Source organism: Cataglyphis hispanica, chromosome 17 (genome assembly GCF_021464435.1).
Source record: "Cataglyphis hispanica isolate Lineage 1 chromosome 17, ULB_Chis1_1.0, whole genome shotgun sequence".
NCBI classification, from domain to species: Eukaryota; Metazoa; Arthropoda; class Insecta; order Hymenoptera; family Formicidae; genus Cataglyphis; species Cataglyphis hispanica.
In genome coordinates, this window is record NC_065970.1 from 360,491 (window position 1) to 386,726 (window position 26,236).

A 26,236-nucleotide genomic window follows, 5' to 3' on the forward strand; every position below is an offset into this window, starting at 1 on the left:
TCTATTAAATTAATACAGTATTTTATTCTTTTTTCTCTATTTCTTCAAAATTTAAATTGTATAATTTTTTAGAAACAGATAAAATTGTAAAAAAGTGCGATAGAAATATTGTAATTATTTATCATTATGATTAACATTTTTCTAATGAAATTGTTTATATATATATATATATATATATATATATATATATATATATATATATATATATATATATATATATATATATATATATATATATGAATGTGTCGCGTAAAATTTGCCGAATATTCATGCAAGATGCCCATTTCGACTGCCATTTTTCAATGATCATCTCGTTAGCACGATGGAGTTGCTCCATTTTCGTACGTCACGTGTCGTCATTCGCAAGTGCGCATAGTGATCGGAACACGTGCATAATGTCTCCTACTATTGTGCGCAATCGCAGAATTCAGTCTTGACCGAATCTCGATTAGTCGCGCACTTGACGGATTCGCGCTTAGAGAGAAAGGGTGAGAGTGGGGGGAATGGCTAGTGGGGAGTGCGGAGTGGGGAGGAAGAGTGGTGGAAAGCGCGACGGAGTGGGGGAGTGGAGCAGCGCGGGCCGCGGCGCGCATCGAATCGCTTTGCCTTGAAGTCAGTCCACTTTGAAACGTTGGACGGTGAGTGCCGTGCTCCGCATCGCGCACATAAAATGCTCGTGAAACGTCAATGACGCGTATCGCTTGCGTCCCGCACCACGTTGTTCTTATACCTATATGTACTTGACTTTGAGACTCGCAGTCGCGTCGTCATCGTTGTCGTCATCATCGTTGTCGTCGTTATCGTATCCGATTACCGTGACTACAACCTGTCCGTCAAGACATCTGAACGTCGCACCAAAAGTCTAACGATTCATTGACTGAAGGTTGTGACAAGTGCGCGCGACAGCATGGATCGATCGTCCAAGTTTATTCTGCGGAAGCTCATCGTGGACCTCCTCTGCGTGTTTATCGGTGAGTAAAATAAAATCACGAAAGTTTAAATGCGCGGCGCGCGAATTGTGGGAGCGTTTAAACCCTCGTTGCGGATGATGAATTACATTACACGTCGGGCGGTTGTTAGATTGACAGTCAAGACGCCGTCGCGCACGCGGCTCGTTTGATATTTGATCGCGCCGGAAAGCGAGAGCGGAGATTAATCTTTAAATTGGCAGGTGCGTTTCGTCCCCGCGAAAGCACCACTTTTTCGACGCGATGCGTCGCGATACGTAACGGCGGCAGTTTTCGTCTCGTAACTAAATGTTACGAGACGCTCGCGAGGAAAGAAAAAAGAGAGAGAGAGAGAGAGAGAGAGAGAGAGAAGTTGGATAGAATCACAACCGCGCGCTGCGTCGTTTCGAAAGTACGCGGGATTTTAACCCTTGCATACTTCGGAATGTAGTGTAGCACTTAGCTTTAATGGAGGAGTTTCCTCCTTAATTTACACTGTGAGGATTCTTAATAGGTTACTTAATCTTTACTTACTTGACGTTGTTTGAAGATCTTGGAGCAGGAAATTTTTTAAGTACTAGAAACCTACAAGTAATTACAATCTCAAGAAAATAAATTTCTACAAAACTTCTCTTTTAAATATTTGAGTATTTGAGTATTTAGAAAAATAATTAAAATTTTCGCAAAGTTGTTAAGTCGTTCCATCAATCATTACAATAAATTTGAAATTTATACATAAAGTTTTAAAAGATCACGTAATCAACATGATATGTTTATATAAATTTCCAATAATTTGTAAGTGATATATAAAGACGTTAAAAAAGAGCCGAAAAAAGTTTTAAAGAGATTTAATACAGTTAAATGTAAATAAAGACATTTTATAATATTTTATAAATATTTATATTATCGAATAATAAAGATAATTATTAAGTTTTTCAAAATTTTTCTTTTTCTCTTTCTTTCTCTCTGAATACTATATATAAATATTGACATTTTGACATTTGCAAAAGTATTGTTATATTTTCTTATTCTGATATGTTTGTTTTATTCAACATGATTAAATTACGATATTGTTTAATGGAAATAAAATTAGCATGTAATATGCAATAATACTCTTCTCACGACGCGACAATTTATACAATTGTCTATATCATACGTGGATGATTAATAACGTTAATAAGTATAGAGAACAGTACAAATAAACACACATAGATAACGAAAAGGAACAAGAGATAAATTATTTCGAACGCGCTAATAAGTTAACGCTCGAGTCAATGCGATCTAAACCTAAATAAGCGCGATTTCATATTCCGCTGGGAGGGGAATACTCCACTTTTCTATTAGTCTTATCAATTCACAATAGCAGCGTAATAGATGTTTTAAAGCGCAATGTTTCGCGGGAACATAGTACATTTCGCCAATACGCATTGTGTACCGTAAACACAAATTGCAATGGAATCAGCGTAGCTCGATCGATTTCATTTCGCGGTACCACGGTGACACAGTTTCCAGGATGCAGACGATATGGCGCCTTTATCTCGCGAACAGATTAAAAAGAATTATTTTAATGCTAAAATATATTTTATCGTAGAATTCTATCTTTGATCGTCAACCTGAATAGTTTATCTGTAATGTAATGAGATAAATATCGTGAATGACTGAAAGTGATTTATAGAATATTATTATTTAAAAAGTCTCGCAAAGATAGAATAATATTTAAAAATAAATAATAGGGAAAAAGGGAGGGAAATAAAAAAAAAGAATGAGCCGGAAGTAATTGCTGAAATCTTTCGATTTTGCATTATGATTTTAATGATTAATAATTCTTCAATAATCTTTAGTTTTTACATCTGCTTTTCATTGTAACGAGCAATAACATTTTATTGAGATAAGTTGGTGAACGTCATTGTCACCAGTGAGGAAATTGTGCGTAACCGCAGATTGTTTCGCAAAAATATAACGAAATGTAAGCTGAAGGAAACAGGTTTTTTTACATTTCCGCTTACATAATGCATTTCTGAAACATGCGTGTTAAACAGCTTATTATATATTATTTTTGTTTACGGGGATGCAATTACATTTTTTTTTGTCCCATGAGACCTACTTATTTATTAAACCGCAATCTTTTTACATCGTCATGAACACGTAATTATCAGAAATGTCGAGAGATTTCAGTCTTTAACTACATTACTCGAGTTATTAAAATTGAAAAAAAAAATGAAAATCTTTCTTTATTCAGCAATGATAAATATTCTACAACTAGATTTACTTTTTCTTCTTGAGACAATTTTATATTTTCTTAAAGTCAATCATTTCAGGGTTTTGACATTTATTATAATGGACAATGTTGCAATTTACAATATATTTTGAAAAGAAGAAATATAGGTTTATAATACTCGAGTACATACACCATAATGAATATCATTTTTATGCATTATTACGAGGATCACAATAGAAAAAATCTTCTTTTTTTTAACTTGCGTTTTAATATATATATAATATATGAAAACAGAAAAATTTCGATGTCACAAATCATATAAGGAAGTTGAGAACTTCAGAGAGGAAGTGACAATTAGATTTTTAAATGTTATACAATGCCATTTAGACCGCGAGATTGCATATATCAAATTAGACGGTCTAATTAAGTCACTCTCGCGTGACGTGTTTTTGCGGGGAGAAATCACGAAAGCAGTCTCGAAAACCACAGGTCTCACGCTTACGTACAGGTAAAAATAAACGTGCGGTAAGCGATCTAGCTCGAATGATGGTTCGTTCGCGATGAGAAGACCTTGGCCATAGGCAGACTATAGCGATATTAATAAATTCTTTTACACCAGACAGACAGTATGACACATGTATGTATATATACAACGTGCAGCCAAGTCTGTTTAAAATCAATTTGGTCATTATTTTATCATTCTGAGTACGTGTTACGCGAAATGCGGCCATTTTTCGTGCATCCGGTTCACAATCGGTAATCGGGCCCTTTCAAAGCTCGTTAAGACGGACCCGAAAAGAAGAGGCTGTAGAAAGGCCTGCGAACTTGCGGGACTAGTTCGTTCCATAAGTGTGCATCGAGCCCATTCAGAGGAGATAAGTGCCGATTATAAGACAAACCCGTTCGGTCCTGATGAATATACATAAGTCTATTAAATTAAATGCTCTTTCTCTCCCGCTATCATTTCTCTCAATAGAGTATATCGTTTTAATTATCTACTGTACGCTCGTGCGTTCGCGCGTGGAATTAATAATCTTTTCGGCATAATCTCGAACACGCGCGTGCACTCTCTCTCTCTCTCTCTCTCTCTCTCTCTCTCTCTCTTTTTCGTTTTCTCGCGTTGATCGTCCGAAGATTTATGATGTTTGTATTTCGCAGTATCTCTCTTCTTATACACGAATCGCAATTTCATTGGTCGGCAGATTTATGCAGGTGATTGTCCACATGATATATAACGCGTATTATATTGAAATAAGCCTCTCAAATGAAGAAGCTTCGTTGTTCTTGATTGCCGATTTACCCAACGATTATTTATCGTCGTTATCATTTTTAACAATTTGCATGATAATGATAGAGATGATAACAATGATGATAATTTTTATTAAACTTGCAAAGATAAACCATGGATGAGAAGTCTATTATTTGACATCGTAAATTAATATATGATGACACGTTCTCGTTAAAAATACATCAATACCGGTTAAAGAGATAGGAACGCCGTATACAAGATGTTTCTTTGGAATTTGTCTCTTTTAAATAAATTCTGCTTATGTTATATTGTGCATTTTTTAAAATTTATACAATTTTGTTATTTTTATGCAGTGACGTAATATAAAAAATTCAATAATTTGCTTGTGTATACATGTGGTTTTTTTCATCGACGACTTCGAACGTATAGAATTTATTTTATATGCACACTTTTTTATATATTTATTTAAATGTCAGACAAAACGAGTTTTACAATGATAATATTTAAAATCAATTTAGATAAAAATTTAGATAAGAAACGGCATGCATAATTTTTTTACGTTTATTATAAAAATCAGCATAAAAATAACGAAGGACACATCGTTTCATCCACAAAATGGCAATATGCGATGACTAATAAATTATATTGTGTTGAAGTGTTTTTATCACAATTACTTTATTTCAAAATAAAAATTTCTTTCCACGAGAGAATATTTTCGCATAAACATGATTTTTTTTTTGAATATTTTAGTATTACGTAGTGCGACGTCAATAAAGCGAATGCAAATTAAAAGCGGGGAAGTTGAAGTATTTTTACTCTTCGAATTTCATTACACTATAACTTTTAATAATTATAGCCTCTTTTTCTCTTTTTGTGTTTCTCTATCACGTTATATATATTATATATATTCTTGCTACTATCTTTATAAATCAATTGTATCTCTGTGTGAAAAAAACTTTTGTGACCTTTTAAAAAAATATTTTTTGTTGATATTTAAAAAGTGATCAATTTATTAAAATAAATAAATGTAACGTGTAGAGAACTTGTTTTTTAAAGAAATATTGGAATAAATAAGCTGATAGATTTATTTTTGCATATTTATTTTAGTTTAACATAAATATTATACAAGTTTTTTAATCTACAGTAGCATTTAAATTTGCGGCAGCTTTCAATTAAAAAATATTCAACAATAAGAAGGAGATATATTCTGAAATTGAAAGATTTCAATTCCAATATTGCTAAAATATTTCCTTCAAGGATACAACGATTTTTAGACCGCTATTTCAGCGTTCTAGCCGCAGGCAGTTTTACATTTGCATATTCGAGGAGAGAAAACCAGATTTCCATTTCGGGAGAAGTGTTCCTCTTGTAGAATATAAAAACATTCAAACTCTTATTAAAATTTAAGATATATACACTTGTTATCGCAAGTCAAGCAGAGAATTAATATAAACACAAAATAACTGTTATATAATGAAATCAGTTCGGTCCATTAATAAATAATAAATGAAATTATTGTGCAAAAGTCACTAGATTTAATCGTTCGTTACAAAATCTCATATAAAGAACGCTTTTTAAATGTTTTATCTCTATCGAGAATTAAAAAAGGATAACAATACTTTATGAAAAAATTTATCAAATAAGATAGTTTACTTTAACTCTTAAATAGAATCAATTTTGAATTGAATCATCGGCATTGTAGTAATGCATAAATTTATAATGATGACTGAACACGAACACCTATACAGCAAATGGGTGTCAAGGAGTGTCTGAATTGGAATGTTTCGCCAATAGAACGATAATGCAATCACTTTCTATGTCTGCCATCGTGAAAAATGTGCATATGTGCATTGTATACGTTATTAATTATGTAATGTTACTATGTCTCACATGGTCGCATTTGAATCGATATCTTAAGATGCTCGTCGTAATTGTTCATCAGAATGCAAGAAAACATTTTGTATGTTCTTAAGAAACACTTTAATATTTATGATAATAATGTTACACATGTTTGTTTATTTCTTATATTATTATTCGCCGAGCGAATCGTCCTTGGCCCTTTTCTGTCATATCGAATGACGTTACGTTCGACACAGCATAATGATAATGTCATTTTCTTTTATTACATAATACAAATGTATAAGGTAATGAGTCATAAATAAAGTCTCTTTACGCTTCATTTCACACTTGACCCTCAGTTTCAAAGAAATCACTAGACAGTATTGATGAATTAATGAAACGCCAGTTATTACCATAACTTTATTCGGTATTGCATATTGTGTTTACTTTCAAGAAAAAATATCAATTATTTCTATATATTAAAGCTGCTGGATTATATACAGCAAGAGAGAGAAGAAGAGAACCGATTAAGAACCATCGTAAAGTTTATTATAATGTTTCCTGAAAATATCTGTTGAAATCATTTCGCGATAGACATTACTGTAGGAATGTGTCATCTATAATTTTTATATACATATTTGCAAAATAATGAACACTTTGCAATATGATGTAAAAATGCAATTATGATAAGAAAACGGTAAAGGTGCGATTATTAGTGTCATAACTGTTATAAATTATTATAAGGACTTTATTTAAACGTGTTTCTTAATTTAAAAGCCATCTTTTTGAATTTCTTTTTTCCGATAAATTTCCACCTTGGCTTATCGCTAACGATAAGATAAATATTTATCTAACACTACGGAATTTTGCAATTGAAAATATGTATAATACGAAAATCTATAAATTCTATTTCAAGTATACTGTTGTTTTTTAAGCGATATAAATAATTTGCGAAATTTTAAATTTAGTTTATAATGTTAAAAAAAGGAATACGTGATATGAAATTATCGTCGGCATTTTTTTCAAATCGTAATTGCGTTTGAATTTTTCAATGGCGCTATAGACATAGAAATATATTTTCTATGTCTATAAATGGCGCAATTTGGCTTGCAAAATACGCGAACTACATAAATAATAAACTTGCTCGCAAAAACTATTACTTTAGTTAGTATGTGTTAATGTTTGTCCATGAATTATATATCTCCATTCTGCTGAAAGCGGCGTCACAATTATCTCAACGACCGTCTAGTCGTGATTTGCAGATAGTAGTATATAACATGGATAAATTCACAGGCTAGCAGGTTGTCCGTAATTTTCCAACGATTTCTCGTAAAACCGCGCCGTTAATGTATGCATCGACGATAGATGCGAGCACTTTTCGCATTCTTAAAAATAAAAAAAGCTCATTTATGGAAAGTACGATAATTAAGCGAGGCACAATTTTTGCTAAACCTTAATAATAATTAGCTACGTGACACTAGTACTGATAAAATTTTCTGATAAAATCTACATCAAATATCGTCATAGAATCGAAGTACAAACAGCTGAAATTGTATCTGTATAACGAGGCACTTATAATAATTATAGTCTATAAGTATAGGCTAAAGCAATTTTGTGATTGACTATGCACAGGGCGCATGTCACTTGTATAAAATTAAATGCCGTTATATTTTTAATTTTATAGATTTTTAAATAATCATCATGTTGTGGTAATTTGTAAAATTATGGTATGATCTAAAGTGTCATAATATTTTATATTAAGATATTTTATAGTTAAAATATAAGCATTTAAAATGTAGATAAATATAGTATAAAATGCCTCTGCCTTAATTAATCAAATTCGAGATTTACATAATTTTTAAAATAGACAATGTTCTAAATTGTCACATACAAATAATAATTTTCTAAATAAAATCCATTTCAAGTTTTTCTCTTGTAAATAAAAAATATATCTGTAAAAAGGAAAGGGCAATATATATAGATCTGAGACAGTATAGGGAAGCTTACAATGTAATCAGAAAAAAATGTTTGACGATCCAAAAGATTATATATAGAATGTATTGAAAATTATCAAGATGTCGAAAGCATGTCATCTCTCGATTGGTACAGTCACAACATTATCGTCTATCGTTTGATAGCGGCAGCTATATGTACTACAAGAAGTGCAATAAAACCGCGTGTCAACGCTGAGTTTACGATATTTAATCCTGATTAATCAATCGTCGCATGGCTCGGGCGATGATATGCACATTTATTATTGAACAGTAATAAAAGCGATCAAAGGTATAACGAGATTGTTTTTCTCTGCATCTGTGTTTCAGTGGGTATCGCAGTGTTGATGTTTTACCTATTTGGCAAACCGTACAAACGCGGCTTTTTTTGCAACGATGAATCACTCTATCACCCGTATCACGAATCCACTATTACGAGCCCGATGCTGTACATCATCGGCCTTTGCCTTCCTGCATGCACGGTGAGTCAACTTACAATTGTGATTATGATTTATGCTGATGTGTCGCGATTCATGTGAGAAATTACCTGGCACTCTACCGTTATAGCGGAGATCTTATCTTCTTTATTGCGAGAGCGCCTCCAATGTGCGTTTTTTTTTGTCTGCGTGACGTGTAAAACCCTATGCTAAGACGTTAAGTCGTTTAACAAGTTATTTTAATGTTTTTCATTGAATACAAAACATATTGCATTAATTCTATAGATAAATCATTCGTAAGAAAGAAAAATTACACATGATATATGATATTTAATATATGTATTTAGAGAGACATTATATTTATATATGTTCTCTTGTGTAACACTTTCGCGGATATGTACATCTGATGATATTTTTCATGCTTAATGTCAGTATTGAGATAATAGTGCTTGGGAGTAAGTTGTTATTCAAAAAGTTAATTTGATATTTTTTATTTTGAACAAAAATAACATTAATTTTAAAAAACACATAAGCGTGATATTATTCGTATTAAAAAATGTTCTATTTTTCTCATCATACACTCTTTTTACAAGTATATATTTGTATAAATTTAAAAAATTTAAAAACATTTTATTATAATAAATAGACAACTCTTTAATGTACGACGTATTTAAAAACAACAGAATATTGGAAATTCTCTGTTCTGTATAATTTAGAATGAAATGAAAACGTTAAATTAAACTTGCTGCGCTCTGTGCAAATTTGTGCTTGCGATATTTCGAGTTTGCATTTGTCACAATGATCAGTAGCAGATGCGATAGCGAGCGATTTGAAGAGCCTGTCGCGGGTTGCCTTTGAGATTCTTTCTCACCCTTCTGAGAGGAAAGATGATGGAGATGGCGTCTAAGAATACGGAAGATAGGCGAACGATCGCTGCCTACACATGTGAGTCGACAAGCGGGAAGTGAGAGTGCATTCGTCGAGTTTTCGGTAGTCGTGTGAGAATCGATTTACGGTATCTGGAAATGGTGCACGTGCACCGTCGGCTGAGTATTTTTGCCGAGCTCTTGGAGAGTGCGAGAAGGAAGGAAAGGAAAAATTATCTCTCTCGTACGTGCATCCTCTCTATTTGCATCCTCGGAAACCGCATGTAGGAATGGAGCAAAGAGACCGTTGATGATTGAAAGAGTAGAAATTTGTTTATAAATTTTCTGCCACTTTGCAGAGATTAATGCAATATCGAAGAATGATGTTTCTTCTCTCGTAATGTATCTCTGTCACGTCACTTGGTTTACGAGGGCGATCGGGCACGTTTCTATGGGTAATTGGCGGCTATTTATAGATTTCGCATATTTTTTTCTCACCCGAATGTTTAGCAATCTGTGCCAGCCAGCTTCGACGAATACATTGAATTCTCACCGCTCTATGGATTCCTGGTCTAATATTGGATCTTGTACTTCATCATTCCAAAATTAACTTTTATGAGACTGCATTTAGCTAATAGAAAAATGAAAGTGGGTTTATTTTACTTTACTTTCGTTATTTTTCAATATATAATAAAATATTTCTCCATCTTTTTCCAAAATTTTTCTCACAAATTAAATAAATTTGTTTACATATTACAATTTACAAAGAATTTTCATGTGAATTATTTCAGTTTCTTAACGTCAGAATTTTTTAAATTTAAAATATAAATGTGAACGGCTTTTTGAATTTATTTTTGAAAATTAAAAAAATATCTATTTTGGGGAAATAATGAAAATAATTGAATTAATTAAATAACGTCTTTTTTATTTAAGAATTTTTTTTTAATATTATAATTGAATGTGTTGCGAGAGAGAATATGTAGTTTTCCTTAAACTTTTTAGCTTTTTGTGCGGTAAATTTTTATTTTCGTGTTATTTGATGAAATTTTGTAAATGGTATTATCTTCTATGTAAGAAACGTTATATTTTCTTTCAAAAATCAGCGTCGTCTCTAATTTGGTCTATAATTTAGTCTTGTGATCTACTAAAGATACGCGTAAAATACAAATGCAATATTTGCATTCATCTCCGGTGAAAGCGAAAAATTTGAAATGCATCGCCTTAATCAAATTCGCATGGGCACAAAACGCGTTATTTTTTTTTTTTTCATTTTTATCAAGATGCTTCTCATCTCGATGTCAGTCTCGAGATACTCGCCGTTCTTCAAATGTCAGGTGTCAGGTTTTGCTCTTTTGCTCTCATCTCAACTTTGCGTCGCATAAAGTTCGAATTAACGCTGTCACCCCGGGGTGAATAATTTCGAGCATCGTGCATAATTCAAAGCACGTGAAATTGCATGCGTATGTACATGCGTGAGCGAACGAGAAATAGACAGAGAGAGAGAGAGAGAGAGAGAGAGGCAAGATGAATGAAAGAGAAAAGAGAGAAAGATAATAAACGCGCGAATTAGTCTCGTCAAAAGATGATTAGAGCACAAAGAGATTTTATTATAATATAATGGAACAAAAAGGGGACCATTTTCTCTTTTCTCATCGCGTGAATTCCCGGAACAATAAACTATGCACGTTAATCTTTATCTAGCATGTGGCTTTATTAGATGAGATAAAGAAACTTGAGTAAAAAACCTAATTAATTACTAATTCTAGATGACCTGTTTTTCCCATGAATTTTAATTGTAAGTTTACAATTTGCGATTTAAATTAGTTTTCTAATCAGTATGCCGTTCATACAAAATCATTTTTTTTTCTATGTTTTATTTAACGCGTTGTTGTCTCGTGTAATTTTCATAAATTGAAGCAGATATAATAATTGGAACGAACAGTAAACAGCAGTAAACCAAGCGTCTATTCAAGTAAAGACTTTGCCGCATCATACCACTTCTCGTATAAGGTATTCTCTCTTCTTCTTGTGAGATACGGTCGTGCTTATTTGGCATAGTATCAAAAGAAGATAAAAGAGGATTCTCTTCGGATTCCACAATCGTCCTTAGTACTTCGTCAAGCGAGCGCGCGTTTTATTTTATGTCGGAGAAGAAATGGAAAGCGATTGCATCGCAGGAGAGAATACGTCGCGCTGTTAATTTAACGCGATAAATCGCGCGTTCGCGACCGCATGATAAATTACTGCGAACAAAGTAGAGATAAATTTCAACCCCCCTTCGTCTTCGGGACGCGTGCGATTATCTTACATCTTACGACATTGCGAAACTTGTATCAAAGAGTTCCTTTCGGGGCAAGATTCCAGTTCGTCTATTCATTATTCGCGCAAGGATCGTGCAAAATATAAGCATTGAATGGAACGTTTATTTTGAAAAAAAAAAAAAAATGATAATATTTGAGAATTTTAAGTAAAATTGATAAAAACATGCGTCCGATTTTACATTTTGAGTTTTGCCTGCTTAAAAACCCGCCGCATTTTAAATTCGACTATACCATTCGGACGTTATATTGAAGAATCAATATTGAGTAGGAACGCGTCCGGCGTGTTTACGTAGCCATTGATCGCTCCTCCGAAGAGTAACCGGCTATTATGCACCGGTTATTCGGCTGCATAATGCCGTAGCATAAAGCTATCTATTCGCCGGTGATCGGCTTCTGCGTTAAGTAGATAATTCCAGGCCGTGCGATTTAATCCCTTGCGCCCGATTTAGGGGAAGAGAGATAGAAAGAGAAGACGGCCACGTTTCACAAATAAATTATAGTACACCAAATTATAAGTAGCTTTCCCGACCCTACTTATTTCTCTCTATATCTATTTTTTCAATAGAAACAATCAAACAAATAAGTGATAACGGATATTTTTTTTTTTTTTTTTACAAGAATAAAATATTTCTTTTTGATTCGTTCTCGAATTAGAACTATATCAAATATTTTTCTCGATAAATACTTTTTATTTTTTTATGATTTTATGACGTTATTTTATATTATTTTTATGTTTCTTTATTTTTTAGTTCATTCATTTTATTTTATATCTTTATTTTGTTTATTTCTATTATTATTTCATATATATTTTCTTGGAGTTTCATTTCTAATAAATTTCACCATCTTGACATTTTGTAATCGGCATACAAGAATATCAAGTTCTTCAACTATGACAATAAGTAGCTAATATTAACCCTCTATGGGCCGAATTTTTGTTTTAAATCCTGTCTTGATGTTAATTAAATTTAAATAAATTTTGTTTTAAATTTAAAAAAAATTTGTTTTAAATATTCACTATGTGACTTTCAAGTCACGCGGCCTCTATAATGTTCGCATAATTATTTGGTAAAATATCGATAAATTGAAATGTGACCTGAAAGTTACACGGGCCCATAGAGGGTTAAAATTAAATAAAGCAACGTCTGATCAAATAAAGCAACTTCTGCCACCGCGTCTAAATAATCGTACGAAACGATCCATCATTTCTGTCATTTCTGACATTTCGACCAAGTAATAGATACTTTTTTACAGTGGTTTATTTCTACCGTCCCTTCTTCTCTTCGAAACGTCGAGGTTTTATTCATCGGTATCCCTTACATGCCCTCTCCTACGGTGACGGCACGGTGGTTTTATACGTTTTACAGGTACAAACGCATTCCAATGCCTGGACGCGCGGCAATCCGAGAAGGGTTCTCCCCTTCATCGTGTTTCTCCTCGGTGATCTCATGCTTCTTGTAGAGAGTCGGCTTCATTATCTACGCATACTGGCAAAGGAAAAACGGATTGCCCGCGTCCAATGGTACGTTTCCCGGGAGAATCGGGGGAAGAAGGTCCAGGTAGGAACAGGTAGAAGGATGACCACGAGCGCGCGCGCGCGCGCTCCGTGCCGTGTCGTATTTCATTCACGCATGCTTCGTGAACCTTAGATATACCATGCGTATCACCTGGCGGACCTTTATCCGGGATCTGGCCTGGTTAACTCGCTTTGATCGAGAGCATGACAGGTCGTTAGAATTCAGAGAAAAAAAAAGAAGTTGTGATTTTTTCTCTCTCCTTCTCCTTTCTGCTCTTTCGAAAAAACGAGAGCTGCTACGTCTTTTTGATTAGCCAGGGATCTTTTACAGGCATCAGTCCGTCTTGTAAAAAGGCATTCTCAGAAGGTGAAAGATTGTATCAGGTGTATCGTACAAGTGCTGTTCCCAAATATATCAGATATCCAGGCAGCGATTCTTTCACAGAATTGGAGTTAGTTTTTTTTTTTTTTGTAAAAGATTAAGAATGATGATTATGAAATGCAAAAGATCTTTTTTTGTTCTTAATATTATAAATTATATCTGCTATGAAAATGTTCCATTAAAGAATTCTTTAATATTGCGAACGATGCATTTAAACAATCTAAAATTGCATAAATTGAATTTAGTCGTTAAAAATCTTAAATTTAATTTTTTTTTCTTAATTTTAGATGTTGATAGGAGAATACCTGCACGCGAGACACTTCTCCGGACATACGGCGAAGGTACTCTTCGGATACACAATACCTCCATGGCTGTGGAATGCTTATGAAAAGGTTTATTTGATCAGTTTTATAAAAATTTGTTAAAAATATTGAGTCTTTATTTAATCCGAGCATAAATAAAATTTTATATCATTATTAAATGTTAAAAAATTAATCGGAAAACCTATACCAATTGCTATTCTTTAACATACTTTTAAAATATTTTACTGATGAAAAAAAAATAGTATAAGAATATAAAATAAAAGTGTAAAGTAGCAGTTGTAAATAAGTGAATATAAAATTTATTTTTTTTTATTATAATTCTTATTTCTTTATAATTATATATAAAAATATAAAATTTTCTTACAGATTGGTGTATTTGTTTTTGGCGCGACCTGCACCTCTTTAACCACAGACATCGCGAAATACTCAATAGGCCGGCTACGACCGCACTTTATGAAGCTATGTGTGCCCAACATTGACTGCAGCTTGCCTGAAAATCAGCACAGATACATCGAGCAATTTAACTGCACCGCAAGCGGGATTTCGGCCAAATTGCTAAAAGAAGTCAGGTAAGAATTCCTGTTGAGATGCGAGAAGCATTCCCAAAATTCCCATCACCTCGAACGTGATAATGTATCTTAATCTGTGTTACGACACGAACGTTATCCGATCTCTCGATCAGAACGGTCATCATTCATCTCAAAGTATACACTAATGCGTATTAATATCCGAGATCTCTCGCACCATGTTATACAATTCTCGTAAAATTATAAACATTACAAAAAATTTTTAATATATTTTATTTCAGTTTTCTTTAACATTGATACATTTATAATTTGCAATAAGTGTGTTATTAAATAATTTAATAATGATTTGCAATAATGAAAATACAATATCATCTTGTCGGATATTAATCGCTTCAAAATGAACTTATCTTTTGTTTCTTCGGGAAATGACCATTTTTTACATAGTAATCAGATTTGCAAATAAGAAATTACTCGTGGCAAATCGATAAAGTTTGAGTGATACGAGAAAGCCATATATATATAGCGTTATATATATACGCACATTCGCACGGTTCTTCGCGGCTTTATTCTCGGTCTCGATCGACGAATTTTTTCAGGGCAATACCCCGAAACGGAATGTGCATATTCGACAACCCGAGTCGGACTTAGATCGCGTGATGGTAACAATTGCGGAGACAATTACGGACACGATTGAACGAAGGAGCGTGGAGAGAGATATCTCGTCTCGCGCACACATTTCACATTATTTTTACTTCATTAATCGCGCGTGGCGGGCCACGCGACAAGTTTATGAACACGAGAGGCAAAACGGTAATTTGCGGTAATCAAAAGAGAGACAAGCGCGGAGGAGACGGTCGCCTTTAAATCGATCCGATACGCCGACGTTTGACTTTCATTAAGCGCTCATTGGATTATTATCAGTCCGTTTGTCCCTCTTACTGCTTATCAAGTTATTTATATGCGTTCCTTTTAATTATAGATGATTTATTCTCTTGATTTATTTTCTCTCTTTAAGCGAGTCGGTAATTCCGGACAGAACTAACTTATTAAGAAATTTGACTCCTCAGGAGGATTAAGAAATAAAATCTCTGAAATTGATGTTAATATAAACTTGTTCAAGTAAATATATATCACATATGTAGACGTATATATAATAAACAGAATGATTTTGTTAGATATTAAATGTATCAAGGTAAAACTATCTATTGTCTTAAGTCACGAAATATATAAAGAGAGAAAATGCAAAATAATCCAATTGAAATGAATCGATCTCGACTAAGAATTTCAGATAAAAAATTGAAATTTATCTTCTCAAAAAATTATATCTCATTCCATATCTTATTAACGTACTACTTAATTTTTTTTTTAACTCAAGCTTTATCACAGCTCTTTCTGAATTATTATTTCGCGTATGCGGGCTTGTCTCGGTTGTACGGATACCTTTTTTATACACATCCCGGATGCAACGTACCTACCCCGTATTCGGAGGGCCGGTTTTAACGGATATGGGTGCGAGCGTTTGCACAAAAAGAGCCACGGCAACGAATGACAATGAGCAGCTCTCTGGATGAGGGGAGAGGAGGGCTTTGCTAACGATTCGCATGAGCGAGATTCACGCCAAATCGTGCAGTTCTTCGTTTCTTTAGTTCTCTCTCTCTCTCTTTCTTTCTCTTTACTCTCTTGGCTCTAACGGGAAGGCTATTACACGCTCGAATTGTTATCCGCACCCCGTTTATTGTCGCTAACTACAATGACGATCAGTTCGATTCAAAGACTCGCACGTTGATCTCCATCCCGCTTTGACAACGGCCAGACCTACCTCTAACCGATCCCATAAACACGTTTTCGCACATGTATTTGGTTGAGTTCACGTTTCTTCGACTATTTCTTTTTCGCTCCAGGGGCAAATATTAGGCTGTCTGTAGTTATAATTATTTATGGTTTGCGCGATTACAATTATACATATAATTCTCGATCACGTACAAGACACGTTCCTCTAACATCGGCGAGGCTGATGCAGGAAAACGCGATTCGCGAGGCGTAACTAACTTTAGCACTTTACAGAATCGCGAATACGTTAACGGAAATGAAAGTGGAACTTCTGAGAAGCGTGTCGGATTACTTCTCCTTTTGTATGTCTGCACAATTTTCGCCTTTAATTTACCGGTAAACGCGAAATGCGAGCGAGCAGTCACAAAGACGAGGCGTAAAGTAAGAGGCTCTACACAGGAGATAGGATCGCCTAAGATGTGCGAAGGATTACATACGCGGCTTATTATACTCGAAATAACTCCGAGCCCACCAGCGCGTCCCAACGCGTACGTCATTATACTTTTTAGAAAACGAGAAAAAGCGTTGGAAATAAACATTTTGACTTATAAGGCCGTCGATTTTACACGATCGAGATTACTCGAATGGAGATCGTAAAGAGGGAAGCTAGAAGTTTGCTTCTTCATTTTTTCCCGAAAACTGCGGGATATCGATTTCTTTTATATATTGTCGATCTCGACAATATATTTTGGTTCTTAGAAGATACAGAGAGTAAACTTTTCGAGAACATTGTTCAAGGCAACGTCATTCATTCAGACACGTCAATAGGTTGTGTATTATCAATCGTTTAAAATAGATACGTAATACATATGATAAGTCGCTTTCAAATCATCACTCAATACAGTTACGCTGGACTATTTCTTTCAATTCTTCACAACTCATGCAAACCCTAAGCGCGTGTGTTCAAATTCATCGTGTATAGGATGCATTGTCGTACGAAAACGCCCTAATTCATGAGATGGACCGAAGGCATAGTAGAAGCTGTATCGAGGGGACATTTTCGAATCTCTTCCACTCTCTCTCTTTGTATTCGGTAGCCTCGCTAAAGTTCCAGAGTCCACGAAACGCCGATCAGTAGCATCCAAGTTTACATCACACGCTTTCTTCCTTTTCGTCGTTTTTCTTCCTCACATCTTTTCGCCTCCAAGAAAGACGAAGAGAGAGAAAATGGTCTCGAGCGAGCGTTATCATCGTATAAGCGAATGAAAGGAAGGGGGGATGGCCTCTGTGCGTTTATAATGAGGTCTCCCGGTACTCTTTCCATGTGTGTACATTACGTATACATGGTGTCCCATATACGTAGGGTGCAAATCAGTATACTAATCGCATTACTTGTTAAAAAATAAGCATCTTTTTTCTTTGGCAAAATTTCCGGTCATGCATCGTTTTGGAGATATTTTATTTTTTAATATATTGTGCATTCGCTGTTTTTTGATTCTTTGTATAAAAATGTTTATAATTCTATTATAATTAAGTTTAATATTTACATTTTTGTGAAATATTTGAAGAAATATTATTAAATTGATAAAATAAAGCTTTACACCTTGTTGCCACAAAGAAATTTATTTCATGCCAACTCAAATAAAATTTCTTCGTGTTTTATTCTAAAAATGCAAATATTAGGCTTGATTATATAATGAAATTATTAAAATTTTTCAGAATCGAGAAGCAGCAAATGTCTCATTTGGCGTATTAAAAAAAAAATGATGTATCTTGAAAATGATGCATTTTCGTAAATTTTGCCAAAGAAACATTGTGTTTATTTTTTTTTTGATAAGAAATACGGTAGTACACGAGTACGTTATCTATAGCACACTCTGTGTGTATACGCGTATCACGCGGGTCGTTCGCGCGGCCGCGGTCTTAGCGGGGACAGTTTTATGTATATAAGGAGATTTAAGGAATCAAGATGATAAAGCGTGACGACTCCACACAGAGAATTCATTCATGTCCCCTTCGCGCGGTAATAGTTCAAGGTACTGTTTCGAACGTAGAAAAAGAAAGAGGGAGATGGGTGAGCGAAGGGCGAGCAGGACCGTCTTTTCATTGACCCGTCATTTACTAGTGTCACCAAGTAAAGAAGAGTCCTTGAGACTTACATAAGAGCGTACGCGGAATTATACATGCTTTAGAAAGCACGCGGTGGCCGCTTTCATCCGTTAATTGCCAATATATCCTGTCATTTATGTTAGCGTTGAAAGATATATGAGCTATCCCGCACAAGATCTCTGCGCGATCTCACTTCTAATGAATCGGATTTTCTAAAGGCCCATTTGTTTCTCCCCGAGCGAAAATGTCGAGAAATTATTTTAAAAAATCAAGAAAATATACCAATCTTCGATATTGTATCTAGAATTAAAAATCATGCAAAAATGAGATAGGATTACAAGAACGACTTTACTAAATTGATCAAAATACAGACATAATAATTCTCAGTAGCAAACATTGGGAACCGACAGTCGAATGGGCAAGTTGCAGGTCCTAATTAACGTAGCATGCTCTCCGAATTTTTTTTTACGAGCGCGTCTCGTAACAGAGCGGCTGGAGAGGGAGGAGAGGACGAGAGGCGCAAGTATCGAGTCTCCCTTGCGCCCTTCTCGCATTTTTTGCTCGTGCAATGCGCAAGAGCCCTGCCTTCTCTTCTTTCTCTTCGTATTCTTCATCGCTCGCAGCTACTCGGCTCTTCGGCGATCATAATCGACACGCTACACACGCCCCGAATTTAATAGCGATAAAATTAATAGGGGAAACGCGGAATGGCGGACGGGGGCATTATGCGACGATTGTGATCGCGCGAGAGAAGAGTACAAAGTGCAAGAAGGATCTCCCTTTTTTTCTTTCTCTTACCTCCTCTCCCCCATTCATAAGTGGGATTTATTTGACACGGTACGATGGATCGTTTCAGATTATCGTTTCCCTCCGGTCACTCGTCCTCCTCGGCCTACACCATGATCTACCTTGCGGTAAGTAGTCTTTAAGTTACACAAGCGTTGCGTCGCAACGCATCGATTTGCATACGCGAGCCGGATCTTAATCATTCATTCAACGGGCTCGATACGAGCGTATCGTTTCGCAGACGAGATTGCGGAATCCACGCCCGTGAAATTCGATTTGCATAATCTTATATACGAAACGCTTGAGAACGTTACAAATATCCGATTCGCGTGCACGATAAAATTGAATCGATACGATAGTCGTATCGGTGATTATGAAAAATAGGCAAATTGTGAGTTACAAATAATTGGGAAAATTGAGTTAACGTGAACTTTCTTATATCATTATCGATACATGATACTCCAATACTACGAACAATTTAATACAAGTTATTTATGTTGAATTAAAGAATTCTTTTCAACATTCTTTTTTCTATCTCTCTCTTTCTCTCTCCCTCATATTTTTTATACTTATCTCTAATTTTATTTTTCCAGATTTATGTATACGTACATAATTTTTATTCATACATTTATGACGAAATAGTTTTTTAAAATTTGAATCAATTTCTTTTACAGCAAAATATATATCTGATATTTCTACGGTTCTCTATTTAATTAAGTTCTTAAGTTGTAAAGATAATTTAATAATATATGTATATAAAGAAAGAATTATTAAAAGGCATGTGATAATTGGGATTTTTTTAGATGTATCTTCAATTAAGGATAAAGTGGAAGGGCAGCAAATTGCTTAAGCACTTTCTTCAACTGCTGTGCCTGCTCATGGCCTGGTTTACCGCTATGTCACGAATTTCCAATTACAAACATCACTGGAGTGATGTTCTCGCTGGATCTACTCTTGGCACAATCTGTGCTTTACTTGTAGTGAGTATTGCATTATTCAAGCCCTATCGCGTTCTCTATTTAACGATATAAAATAATTCTGGGAGATATGATTTAGACATCACTTTTTCAAAATTTCTTTAATCCGATAATGAACGAATGAAAAATGTTATGATATATATTTATTATTCTTATTAACGATAAGAAATAATTCTTACTAAGGAAATAATTATGATGTAATCATGTAGGTAGTTTAAACAACTAGAATATTAAAATATTCCTGATATTTAATAAAAATGTATTTAATCAATATTTCTTAGATAAAAAGACTGAAATAATTTTTTTCTGTGAAAATTTAATCGAACTATATCTTGTTGGCAGCTTTTTAAAAAATGAATTGGAATTAAATTTTAATATTTTTATTTTTCAATTCTTTAAGTTAAGATTATGTAAAAATATAAAAATTTATTTACTAAAATTAGTTGAAGGAATAAGGCTATATTATCTATATACATTTTAATTTGTTTTTTCTTTAATCGGTTGTAATTTGACAACTAATTATGCGTTTTAATTTTTTTTTTTAAAGAGATATTATTTTGTGTGATTTGACGAAAAATATTGTTACACATTCACATCAAACATACCAATTATCGAACACTTTGCATAATTTCACTTTACAATTCAAATGTTTGATATTAAAATTTTAGATATTGAGACTTTATAGTTTTAATTGAAAGATGAGATATAATGTCAATCATAATATTGACAAATTGTATCAATTAATGCAGAAATGTATTTGATGAAGCAAAGTGAAGCGTTCGAAATTTTTGAAATGTTTTCCCAGGGGCACTGCGTGGCAGATCTCTTCAAGGAGGAAAGAGAGAGACACTATTCTACAGAGAAGCATCGACCTGCCGATTACGAAACGGAAACTGGCGTCGCTAGTACACAGGTGAATAATGGCACTGCTAATCGCAACTGTTGACCTAACGAGCTCGCTCTTCGCTTGCTGACTGCAACAAGGCCGTGACTGTCTTCTAGTTGTCTCTGGGAAGCTAAAAAGGTTTCCGGATTTTTGTTCGGGGAACATCAGGTCGGATCTCATCTGGATGTACACGTCGGCGTAGCCTTCTCCAGCCCTGGACTCTCTTTAGTGCGCGATGATCTTAAACTTTTAAGAATATTTTTTTAACTCCAAACAGTAAACTGCCTAACATTATTTTTCAGGAACGAAATCGACATCTCACTGACGTGTTTTCGTCTTTAATACTATATGAGCACTTGGAACCCTCATTAATGCTCTGTTGATGTTGTACAAAAAAAGAGAGAAACAAAAAATTAGAGTGCAATGTAGCTAAAGCTTACGAATATTTTTTATTTTGTTGAGCTTTGTTTGGTTGATTATACGAACATATTTGACGTGACGCAATGTATTTTATGTGCAGCGAAGAGTGACAATTTCTTTTTTATGCCTTCGTCTCTTAGCTTGTTGTAATGCTCGAAGGATAGATGTACGCTTAAAAGTCTACGTTTGTGGCCTTCCTTGCGATGGACTGGCAAAAGATGAAAATATTTCGTCGCAAAGAATCAATATTGATTGAAACGGAAAAGAAAATTATTTTCGTAGTTAATATTTATAGAATTCTAAATAATGAAGATGTATTTATTTCTTTACAGTATAACATATTTATTTTTAATCGAGGAATTGGTCAAGTCTATTAAATTTAGCATAATAGACCGATGATCTTCTCCTTTTATTACAAGTAATGGAAAATTGATGATCAGCAAAATTATTTTATATTATATTAGCATATTGTTTTAATTATACTGTTGTTTAAATTACTCTTTATTACTTTAGCAGTTTATCTATACTGTGCGATAATTGAAAAGTGTGCATGCGTTATATACAAGAGAATTTTAAATTTAAGAGCTTTTTGATTTTGCTATTTTTTAATAGCTTCAATATCCTTATAATGTTTTCTAGATATTGGCCTATTCTGCTGAGCAGATATGTTGATAGCTGTCAGAGAATTACAATCAGATAATAGAGTTTCAGTCGTTAAACAACATTTGGATTATAAAAGAGATATTGATAATGTTTAAGATTTAAATCGATTTCAATCTTACTCTACAACTGTGTTATAATTCAACGATGTCGCAAACTATCTAGGCAAGTATCGTGACAAAGTTAACAAAAATGCAACTCGTGCGACTATTTTTTACTTATGACATTTTCTGAAACTATATTTAATATATTCTAAAATTTTATTATTTCCAGCGCGAATAAATGCGCGAAGAATAAATGAATTACAAGCCATTGAGAAAAATTTATTTCTATGAAAGTAAATACTTAATTTTCGTTATCATAAGGGAAATATAGATTACATAATTTTTTAAATTTTATTCTATTTCTTTCTCTTTTCCTATTTTAAAAACATATAAAAACTAAATAAAAAATTTATTTTAGAATAATAAAAATATATAATTTATTATTTTGAATAATAAATAACATTATTTTTTTAATAAAGATAAGTAAAAATAAAATTTATTAATTTATTTTCAAAATGTTTGATTGTCTCTTGTGATAATTGTAAAATAGGGAGAGATAAAAAAATGAGAAGAAATTTTAATGACATTCTCTGATTTCAATAATTGAGAATTTATACTGTAGAATGAATTTTCTTATTAATTTTTTTTTAATTTACCCGTTTTTTTATGGGGAACATTTATTTAATTCTAATTTAAATCTATCTCTAGACACAAAACCATTTTTAGAACATATATATATAGATTAATAGAAACACAGGTTCTTATACTTAAGAATCATTGCAAGTCGACTTTCTTGCTGCAATACGACTTTTTATGGCATTAACTGATGCGCCGATATCTGTCGAATATACATTATTAATCCTGAAACATATATAATTAATGTGTAGATGATACATACATAGTATATGGTGCTCTAGAATTTTAATTAAGTTTACGATGGCGATTTGCCATAGTTTCATTGAAAGTATTTGGTAACCATCGTGTAGAAAATCACGATAGAAAAAACCGCGTACATTCGCATATACTGATATATATATATATATATATATATATATATATATATATATATATATATATATATATATATATTATATAGAAAGATTTTTTATTTATTTTATATAAAATTATATATATACACAAGCACACACATTGTTATATAAATATGTCATATATATATGTCTAATTTTTAATTGTCGTTATCTTTCAATTCGAGCAGAGCTCTGAAATTTTCGATAACGAAGGAATGATTCAATTGAATCGATGTGTTGTTATAATACGACTTTACTTATAATGTTTATATTATACATAATTTCTTCCATTTTTTGAATAATTATATACAATTAAATAATTTATTATGATCTAGATAATTTAGAAGTGTATAATGTATATGGTGTCTTACAATACTCTTAATTTTATTGACACATTTTTTTATCACTTGAGTTTATTTTTGCTGAATTGAAAATCGAAGCATTAATTTTAGAATATAATAAAATCTTACTTGAAATAGGCAAGTAGAGTATTTGCTGTTTTAGAATTTTAATCTCAAGTTTAATTACTAACAAAGCGAAATAAAGAGAGAAAATAAAAATTAAAAAGTTATTACATGTAAATTTTTTAATGTTTAAAAAAAAATTAATTTTAGATTCAAAGAATTTAGTAAATTAAAGTTAAGATTTTTGGGGCACCTTTTACATTAATATATATTGTACTTTACATTTTTGGCACAAGTCAATACATGACAACAATACGTCTGTTATGCATTATGGCGATTTGATTAGTGTATATCAATTGTATCTTTCTATTTAGATTATATGTAGTCGCGTGTGCACAGTAAATTACATCTGTCTGATCGCTTAAAAAAAAATAGCATATATGAGATATGGAAGATAGAACGGGATCATACTATTACAAGAGACCAAGATTGCTTTATAATTAATCTAATGACTCTTAGCGCGTATATATATATATATATATATATATATATATATATCTACTATATATATTCATTGAATGAAAAATTGTATTACACGATAACTGTGTAATAAGAATATTAATTGCGCGGAACATTCGTCGTTTTCTTCTGCGTAACATCGAGTACCACACGCGAGGCGAAGCGTCGCCAATAAATGCTGTACATACATAGGAGTAGGAATAAATTATTGAATATATGCATCACATATCTCAACGTGTGTTGTGTCTTTGATTTATATACCATCGAAAATGATGATTACGATTGCTATGAGAAATCGAGCGTCATTCTTCAAATCGAAAAGTGAATACATTTTAGGAACAGCTCACGATTAATGTTAAAGCGAGTCATTTAATCGATGTAATCTCTACAGCTGTTTATCGCTGCGATAAAATTTTGTACATGCGAGTTTCATTACGATTATATAGGATGTTCTAGACATTTATCAAATGGTCTTCCACAATCGCATATATCGCAAGTTAAACGAAAAGAGCAAGCACTGCAGCACTTTTTTTTATCTAAAACGTGTGCAATATATATATATATCTTTTAGAAATATAAGATTACAAGTGAAATATTTTATTTAGTTTATAATTTTATAATATTGTACGTTTATTATAGTAAATATTAAAAATACAAATTAAGGAGGAAGTCTCTATGATACTTTTTGCATAAAGCAGATTGGGATCGCTTTAATATTAATCGATTACGGAGCAATTGTAAGTATATGAGCTTGATAATTGGAACCACTAATATTTTGCAATGTATACATGTTTATGTATTATAAATATTGCTTATGTATAAAGTACTTTTTCTATTTTGTTATCGCAAGTCGCTTATTACGATAAATTATTTTTGCATTATAATTTCAATGGATTTTTTCAGATATAGCATACATGTTGAGATGCTATTACGCGCTTTTACTGATCTATTTTTTTTCGTATGTACAAGAAAAATATGATTATTATATATTTTATTTTACTATTTTATCTATATACATTTATTAATTTAAGATTATAACTACAAAAACGAAAAAAAATTCAATAATAAAATTGCAAACACATTAAATATAAATTATATACATAATAATTTTTTATATACAATTATTACAATTATAAACAATTATTACAATTGTACATTATTATATCCAATAAGTGTTTATGCATACATCTAACATATGTACAATACGTTAGTTTTTATTTGAAAATATTTTCTACAGTTTTACAGTTCAGTTTATTTTCATGTTAAAAGGATATTTTTTTCTTATTTTTCATCTGACAAGATATTTCTTATTAATTACAGGACGAATTGTACCCATTGAAAACGAGATTGCAATCGTATGGTGGATTTAATACAAATACGGAGGATTCCACGCAGAAACCGCACAGACAAGATTTTGAATGAAAATTTACTAAATAGATATATAATCAATTATAATTACACTTATTCATGTTGTAATGTGTAAGAGTTATTTTTGAATATTTTTTTCAGTTAGAATGTTCGAGTAGAATGTCGATGGAAAATAGCGAAACTAATTATTTGATTTTATAGTTTTTAAACATAGATAAATTATTAATATAATTATAGATGTATTTATGTCTATCCTTAATATATGCATAGTATATGTACTTTATAAAGTACAAACTTATAGACATAAAAGTAAATATAATTATAAAGAAGATTGTTTTTGAGAAAAACAAAAACAAAATGAAAGATATGTACAAACTTAGAAGAGATTTATTTATATATAATAAAATTTTTTTTCATAATTTTCAGCACAAAAAAAATTTTAAATTTGACTATTTTATTTATACGTGATTGTGTTATAAATGATTCTTTTATATAAAGATATACGAAATAATTAATATTATATTGTAATTTCCCTTTCATTTTCTCTATTTATTTTTTAAATAGAATAAAATTTTTGAAAGAAAGCAGGATTCTGCGCCCTGATTGGTTCATCAAACGCTTCGAAGCGCAAATCGAGTCGCACCCGTAGTCG

General features: G+C 32.6%; 1 protein-coding gene across 3 annotated transcripts; it reads left to right on the forward strand.

Moving 5' to 3' along the window:
- Nucleotides 1–573: 573 nt before the first annotated feature.
- LOC126856107 (putative phosphatidate phosphatase) lies at nucleotides 574–25,760 on the forward strand. Of its 3 annotated transcripts, none has more exons than XM_050604317.1 (8): nucleotides 574–971; nucleotides 8,575–8,726; nucleotides 14,051–14,155; nucleotides 14,453–14,655; nucleotides 19,349–19,406; nucleotides 20,082–20,258; nucleotides 21,061–21,168; nucleotides 25,537–25,760. In XM_050604317.1, exons 1-8 carry the CDS (start codon nucleotides 908–910, stop codon nucleotides 25,636–25,638), a joined length of 969 nt encoding a protein of 322 aa, XP_050460274.1. In that variant the 5' UTR covers nucleotides 574–907; the 3' UTR covers nucleotides 25,639–25,760. The 3 variants fall into 3 exon arrangements, 2 of the variants coding, with proteins under 2 accessions (XP_050460274.1, XP_050460275.1); XM_050604318.1 differs by lacking the exon at nucleotides 25,537–25,760 and adding an exon at nucleotides 21,258–24,444 and having other exon boundaries at nucleotides 577–971; XR_007688329.1 differs by lacking the exon at nucleotides 25,537–25,760 and adding an exon at nucleotides 21,444–24,444 and having other exon boundaries at nucleotides 580–971; nucleotides 21,061–21,369.
- The last annotated feature ends 476 nt before the right edge of the window (nucleotides 25,761–26,236 follow it).